General features: G+C 31.5%; 1 protein-coding gene across 1 annotated transcript; it reads left to right on the plus strand.

The window, feature by feature from the left end:
• Nucleotides 1-289: 289 nt before the first annotated feature.
• Nucleotides 290-3,770, plus strand: LOC107636652 (protein SPIRAL1-like 1). Its single transcript, XM_016340149.3, has 3 exons — nt 290-355; nt 1,462-1,777; nt 3,438-3,770. Exons 2-3 carry the CDS (start codon nt 1,493-1,495, stop codon nt 3,525-3,527), a joined length of 375 nt encoding a protein of 124 aa, XP_016195635.1. The 5' UTR covers nt 290-355; nt 1,462-1,492; the 3' UTR covers nt 3,528-3,770.
• The last annotated feature ends 4,920 nt before the right edge of the window (nt 3,771-8,690 follow it).

The following is an 8,690-nucleotide window of genomic DNA, read 5'->3' on the forward strand; positions in this document are numbered from 1 at the left end:
ACACATGTAATTAATTTTAGTGTATAAATAGCATTTTTGTATATAATATATCTATATTTTTATACTAGTGGTTGATTTTAGTGTACACATAACATAAAACATTTACGTGTTTTCTTAATTCATAGAAGAATTAACCCGACTAAATTGCTTGTCATTTGGTCATCACATTAGACACCATCCACGATTTCATGGCTAAAAAAAATGTCTCTAATATTTGTGTGAAACAAGCTCTGTACCGTAGAATTCTCCTTTCATTTTACCATCGTATTTTATTTATAGTGTGTGTCTTCGTTCTTGTTCCTCACCGACTTTGTTGACATTTTTCGGTTTAGTGATCTCTGAGAGGAAAGAAAAGGTAAGCAAATCTCAAATCTCACTTGTTTCTCTTTCTCATTTCAATCCATTGCATTACCCAGTGGGACAACTTAATTCCCATTAGTAGTTTTATGTCGTCTATGAAATCTTATTTGTTTTCTTGAATTTGATGAGAAGTTTCTCGTTGAATATTTTTTTTCTTTTCAGTTTTTGAAATAAAAGGATATATTTCTGTTTCTGTCGCTGGTTCTTTTTAAACACATGTTGCAATTTCTAGTTCATGAGCGTTTTTCTTTTTTTAATTAAAAGACATTGTTCATAACTTTTGTCTTTTTGCTATGACCAGTGGTTGTTTATTAGATAACGGTGGGATTGGAAAGTATCAATTATTCAACTTACATTGCAAAGTTATCGCTATTTTCTATGTTTTTGGTTCCTCACTTAAAAAAGAACATGCTTATATATTTGATTCGTTGATGGGGTCACTTGCTGCGAGATTCAGCATGTGTTACTTCATTCCATTTGCTATCTTTTATTATTGATTCCATGCACTTTGAGCGTGGGTGTGGTTTGCAGGGCCTGGAATTGTTTCGTTTCTTTTCTTTAGATCTGTATTGTAAGCAGTGTCTAAAGATAATAACAAAAAGATATAAAATTTTGATATATTTGGAGAATAAGTTTAACGGTGTCCACCTCTTGATATAGCATGTGACATATTTAAAGGTTATTTCTAGAAAGTACCCAAAAGATTCCTGAATAAAAAAAGGATAATTATTATTAGGAGAGGAACTTCCTAATGTTTATGTTCTTCTAATCAACGGGAGTGAAAAGCCTTTAAAGTTTTATGGTGATCACTATAGACGTGAATAAGAACTTGTCCATCCGGAAAACTTCCATTGTTGTCATTATTTTGTTATTTATACATTTACCTGTGTACACAATTTGCCATAGATGAATAGTCTTAGTAATATAATGAACAACGAAAATTTCATATGATTGTAGTTTTTCATATTTTTCTAATGTTAAGACAATTATCTCCATGAAATAAAAGGTAATTAACTTATTTACCCTTTACTACATAATGTTGTGAATTTAAAGTTATATTTATGTTATTTCATTAAAGCAACATGCAATGATGCAATGTAGGTTTAGCCGCACAAGTTTAAGCTGACAGAAAATGGGTCGCGGTGTGAGTGCCGGTGGTGGTCAGAGTTCTTTGGACTATCTCTTTGTGACTGATGAGACTGCCAATAACAATGCCCCGGCTGCAGACAATGCCCCAGCTGCAGACATTGCTCCAGCTGCAAGCAGTGAAGGTCAGCCTGCAGATGGTAGCAGCCCTACAGAAAATACTACTGTTACATCACCAGATGATAAGCAAGTTCCACCTGGAGATGTTCCTGGTTATCTTAAAAACAATTACCATCGTGCTGAGGGACAAAACTGTGGCAACTTCGTCACGGTAACCCTTTTACTTCTTCTATTGTGCTAGCTAGTGATATATGCTCGTAGCTTGTCGTGTAGCAATCTCACATCCTACTTTTTGACTTTTTGTAATGTTATATAGTAGAATTTGGATCCTCTAGAATCAAGAAATTAATAAAATGATAAAAGTAAAAAATTAATCAACATTAATTTTATAATTTTTATAAAACGTGTATTTTATCATCTTAATTTAAAAGTGATTAACTTTTTAATTTATCATTTTACTAAATTTCTCATTTTAAAAGATCTCGATCGTATATCATAGAGTAAACACCTAATCCGGTTTTTGTCCATTTTCACGAAAGACAAAGTGATCCCTGTACAAAAAAATGACACTTCGACCCTCAACCTTTTTTATTTTAGGACAATACAATCTCTTTGTTAAAAAAATTATTTAAATAATAATAAAAATTGTTTTTGTGGGGGTTTTAAACCTTCACAAAATTATTTTCAATAATATAGCTAATTACTACCACTACTACCACTACCTTCTTCATCCTCATTATTATGTCTCCTACTTCTGTTATTTTTATTGATTTATCGTCATCATTATTTCCTCTACCGTCATCATCACTAATACCAATATTATCAACATTAAAGTTCTCTTTTTTCATTTCTTATTCGATGTTATTTTTTTATTTTAAAAATTATTTGTACTACAATTATTATTTTTTTTGTGGCATCATTTTTATTGATAGTTTTTCTTCACTTAACCACCATTGGTGAAGGAATTTTTCAAAAACAAACTTATTAATAGTTTGTGGAGATTTAAAACCCCACAAAATACAAATAAAACTCCCACAAAACTAATTTTTATTATTATTTAAATAATTTTTTAACAGAAGGATCGTATTGTCCCAAAATAAAAAGGTTGAGGGTCGAAGTGTCCTTTTTTTTGGACAGAAATCGCTTTATCCTTCGTGAAAATGGACAAAGACCGGATTGAGTGTTTACTCTATATCATATTATCATTTCCATAAAATTTTATTATTTGTCTATGATTTTGATCTCCTGACCTTAAAGACACTTTATCAACTTAATGTGTATTAACATTTCAGTCAATGTGTTGATTACGCATTTATAATTACAGTTTTCAATGTGACCGAAACAATTGTAATAATTTTTTGCACTACCCAACAAGTCTTTTTATATTTTCATGTCTCTAGTTTCGTCTTCATTTTAGACAATAAATTATTGATAATGATAGAAAAATAAAAAAAAGGTTAGAAAATATATTAATTAATATTTATTAATTATTATAATAATTAATAAATATTAAAAAATAAAACATAATTATTTTTACTAATTATTTTTATTTATTAAAATGTCAAATAAATTATACATGAAAAAAGTTATGTAATTATTCTATCTCTTATATGGATATAGGTCCCACATTCCATCCAATGGTGGAGGGGTGGGTCGGCTTAGTGTACTGGGAAAAATGAGTAATATACTAATATTACATCTCATCATTATATTATCTTTATATTTTAGGAGTGAAAGTTGATATTTTCACATCCGCCGGTGGTATTATGATCCTTTTTCTAACAAATCATTATGATCCTTGGTTATAAGCTTGTGTTTGACATGCTGAGTAAAATTTATCTATTGTTAATCGTTGATTCCTTTGGTTGTAGGATCGACCATCTACAAAGGTTCATGCCGCTCCAGGTGGAGGGTCTTCCTTGAATTACCTCTTTGGTGGTCCTCCTCCTGAGAACAAGTAATTTGTCACCATGAAGAACGCTTTTCATTTGAGACATTTTTATGCGTCCTACACTTTTGTGAAATAGATACTTTTCCCCAATTTATAGACTCATGGAGTTGTTTCTTCTGCAACAATAAACCCGTTTGCTTGACAATGTTGGAGTAGCCAATGGCATTAACTATGATAATTCATAGGTTTGTTCTGATGTGTAATTTTGTGAATGTCATTTAATGTAAGTTACTCTTCTTCTTCTCAGCAAAAAGTATTCCCTAATTGTTGTCCTACTTCTATATTATTATTGGGCTATTTTCAAGTCTAATGGAAACTATTGTTATCATTTCTTATGTCTTGCTGATATAGTAAACTTGCTATATGCAAATTACAGCCACGAGAGAAAAGATTTTTCTTTGCAATTTGGTGGTAAAAGATGTTAGTTGAGTATATTTTTGGTGGACACCTTTAGGTGCCTCTATCTTGTTTATTGAGAAATACTTTGTATATCTTTTTTCTCAGAATTTTTATATGACAATGAATGCACACTTAAAAATGTCTAAGAAATAGGTGAAAATAACATAGGTGAGCAAGGTGATGCACTTGTGTTCAAACGTTAAAATTAGGTTGTATCTATTTATTTTTATTATATAAAAGTTAAGACTAACTTTTGTAATAAATTTAAGTTATGTATTTCTCTTCTAATAATACCATATTAATGACTTTAATGATTTGACAAAACTTAGAAATCAACTAATTATCCTTTAATAAAAAATTTTAAAAAAATTAAAAGAACAAATTCTTATTTATTATTATTCATTAAAATATAAAATACTAATTAAATATCATAATAATAATTATAATTATAAAAATTTTAGTTACAAATATTAAAATTCTACAATTTATGCATGTTAATAGTATATCTATCGTACTCTTTCAAGTAAATTTAAATTTGACACATTTTCTTACTAAATACATTCAAATATATCATGATTATAAAATTAATTCATAATTTTATATTATATTTTTGATACTTTTATTCTCATTTATTTTTCTAGACTAAAATCGTTACTAGGTATATTCAAATATATTATAATTATAAAATTAATATATTATATTTTGGTGTTTCTCATTCTTATTAATTTTTTTCAATTTTTTCTTTAATTATTTGCAAAACAAAGAATATCATATAAGAAGACAATGTATGACACTATGACAATTAAAGCAAATAGAAGCAACAAATTATTCAAATTTTTAAACTAATAAACTATATTTTAAATTATATTAAATAGAAGCAACAAATGAATATGTAATTTTATACAACTTTAATATAAAACGTCTATGTCTACTTTTTCAAAAATAAATAAATTCAAAATTTTAAATTAATAAACTATATTTTAATTTATATTATTTTTAGTTGAATAATTATATAGATTTATATACAAATTATCAAATAAATATTTTACAAATAGTTTTAATATAAATAATTTAAATTTAACATTAATTTATATATTATGTAATCAATTTTTAAATAATATAATATTTATTAAAATATACTATATAATATAATTAATTTACCTCTTTGTGGATTACACGGATCTCAACCTAGTTTGATTTCAAATTGTGTATCAACTTTTTTTTCTTATTTGTCAATAATAAACAAATTGAATTATCATTATTGAGATGGGTTTGCATAACTCTTATCCATAAATCATAATAATAAGTATTGTGTTTAGTTCTCACTTGTTTTCTGGACCACGAAAGCCAAGGACTTTAGGTTGGTTGTCATAATTCATTTAGTATAATGGTAGTTTTTCAAATTAATTGCAAAATGTTTAGTATGCAGTGCTAAGGATACGTGTTAATGTTACTAATAAAAAAAGTTTTCGTATATAAAAAAATACAAAGTTTAAATTTTTAATAGATTGTGTTATGTACACTATAAGAAAAACACTCGTTATCATAGAATTTATTATCGTGTTAATCAAATAAATCCGTCGTTAAGTATATTATCATCGAATTTACTGTTATCCTGTAGTTGACGGTATAAACGGCGCCAAAAATTTTTTATTGGCGAATTTTTTTAGTCCGACGTTAATTACTGGTAGATTTTTCGTCAGTATTTTCATTGGATTGTTGAACATGGGTTGATAATTACAGTCAGATTAATCTGATGGTAACTTTGGTGCCATTTTGCGCTAAAACTTATCGTCGGATAAATCCGACAGTAGAATTTTTTTTGACACAGTTTAGCCACAACTAACAGTCAATTCAAATTAAAACTCTTGTTAACCAAATTGTTATGAGAAATCTAAAATTAGCAGAAATTAACAAATTATTTTATTAAAAGTAAATATTATGAATACAATAAAATGTCACATAAGTAGAGTAATGTACCATAAACCAACAAAAATGCATAAAAACCTAACACCTACAGATCCTAGTAATCGTCGTCGGTGGCGGCGGCGGCAATATTATGGTCCCCTTGCTACGACAACAGAATAGGTGCTACCGTTGGATGCCCACCAGTAGCACCGCTGGAAGCAACAACGCCGATGCCTCCAGCGCGCATCTACTGGCTATACTCCTTCATCTGTTGTCGCAGCTGCTCGAGCTGCTCCAACTTCTCTGTCAAGTCTAAGCTGGTGGCAACTCGTGTAAGAATCTCTCGATACCTCTGCTCAGACTGCTCCTGCTGCTGGTGAAGCTCCTGTGTTAGCTTCTGCACCTCCTCCCTCAAGTCGATAACCTTCTGGAGATCAGCAGGGTTGGTGGCAGAGACAAAGACAGAGTAACGCATTCGCATCTTTAGTGTTTTTCTTTTAGAATTCCATTCGATAAACTAAAAATTATTGCAAGTTAAACAAAGATTTCATGATTAATTGAACAATACTTTGAGTTAGTGTGTATTTATTGATTTCGGGAAATTTGGAACAGATTTACCAAAAGAATTAAAGAGAAAAAGAGGCCAGTAATCACTTTGAGCATGAAGAACAAATTGGAAAAGCAATAGAGAAAGCTTTCTGAATTAAACAAAAAGCTCACTGGATACAAAGTATTGGAAAGCAACCTTCACGTGCAACGTGGAAGAGCAAGTGTGCCACACCAATCAATTATGCCCTCCCAGGAGCACTAGACACTCCAACGTACAACATGAGAGCATTGGCGTGCAATGCCAAAATGGGAGGCGTGCGTACACATGACCCATGTGTACTCACAAATGGTGGAATTTGCTCATTCATGCATACACATGACCCCTATTTCAACGTGGTACATAGAAGAATAGACGTGGGACATGAAAGCTTTTACGTGGGATGTTGGCTATCGTGTGTACGCATAAACCATGCGTACGCACAACAAGAAGACTTTGAGCTATCATGCGTGCGCACGATTACACTTTCGCGTGAGATGTGAGTTTTTCTATGTACAACACAATGGAGAAAACAGAGGCAACAATTGAAGGAAGTAAAGGCCATGTTCAACATGGGTTTGTTCACGTGTGACGTGGAGGAGACAGAGAGTAATTTGAATCAAGATTTAGTTTCACGTGTGACGTAGGATTATGGACACTCTCCAGGGGACTCAAACTAAGCCACTAAGTCTTCAATTCTTTATCATTCATGTGGTCAATCAAAGGCTCAACTTAGGCCCACTAATCACAGAATTAATTGAAAATTTGCAAAAGGAAAAGATTGAAAGCTTGGCTGGAGAAAAACATTAATTAGTTGGATTTTATTTTATTTTAAATTTGATTCTGTTTTAGTTTGAATTTGAATTTCATTAGGGGTTAGTATTTAAGGAGAGAAGTCTGATACCTGGGGGGATCTTCTTCTCTTCTTCGGCACTTTTTACTTTTCATAATTATAGGATTTCTCTGAAGAACATGAGCAACTAATTCTCCTTGGTTAAGGTTAGGAGCTCTCTGTTGATTCTATGGATTAATACACTAGCTTTTCCTACTTTTGATTTATGCATTGATATCTTCTTAAGAAAAGATTTTCATTCTTCATTTTAAAGAGTTTGAATGTGTTGGGAAACAATTCTTCTCTGACTTGAATTCCTTTAACTTCTTGGAAAAATTGATTAATTGAATTAAGCTTGAAAACCAATTTCCACAACTCTTAAGTTTTGAAACTAGACTTGATAAGTGACATTGAATCAACTAGGAGAGATTCTTATGAATTGTGTGGCTTATAATCTGTACAAGTGCTTAACTCTTTTCTTAAGTAATTGACTAAAGAATTAGTGACTAATTAGGTTAAAGAGAAATTGAATTACCAATGGATTGAAATTTAATTATTAATTATTTGCCATGGATGCATCTTTGCATAATCAAAGTGGAAAGTGAAAATTATTGATCTGGACGTCTCAACATCTCTAAAACCTTAATTGTTTTAAATCATATCATCTTTCAATACTCACTATTTGCTTTTTTTACATTGCTATATATGTTCAAACCTTTCAAAAACCTAATTTGGATTGTCTGACTAGATTAATCGATTGATCATTGCTTGCTTAATTTGTTAATCCTCATGGGATCGACACTCACTCGCCGTGAGTTTATTCCTTGGTACGACGTGGTGCACTTGGTGGTAGTATTGTGGTGTAAAATCCACATCACAGAGGAAGCCACCAATGTGGAGGAGTGGAGGCCACTGGCAAAGAACGAGCACAACCCGAAACGACGATTCTTGTGGGGTTCAGAGGTGGTCTCGCACCAAATCCTTTTAGGATCCACGACTGAGGTCTCGGAGCCGGCATCGTCGGCTCCACCAGGCGGCTGAGATTGCTATGTCGCAGCCTCCAACCTCTGCTAATACTCCTCCTGCGTTTGATAAACCACTATTTTATGGTTTATCTTGTGCTAAATTGAGTGGTTTTTATCAGTTCTTCGCACACTTATTCATACAAACTGCATGGTTTTACAAATCCTTCCTAATTTTGTTCCATTGAAAACTTGCTTCCTAAGTCTTTAAATTATCTATTTTTAATTTTTTTTTTACCATTCGATGCCGTGATCTGTGTGTTAAGTGTTTTCAGGCTATATAGGGCAGGAATGGCTTAAAGGATGGAGAGGAAGCTTGCAAAAGTGGAAGGAACACAAGAAACTAAGGAGCTGAGCAGCGAGGATCACGCGCATGCATGCCTGACGCGTGCGTGTGAATTGGCGCATCATACAGCGACGCGTATG

The sequence above is a fragment of the Arachis ipaensis genome, chromosome B4, assembly GCF_059453495.1.
Source record: "Arachis ipaensis isolate K30076 ecotype BB chromosome B4, ASM5945349v1, whole genome shotgun sequence".
Classification (NCBI taxonomy): Eukaryota; Viridiplantae; Streptophyta; class Magnoliopsida; order Fabales; family Fabaceae; genus Arachis; species Arachis ipaensis.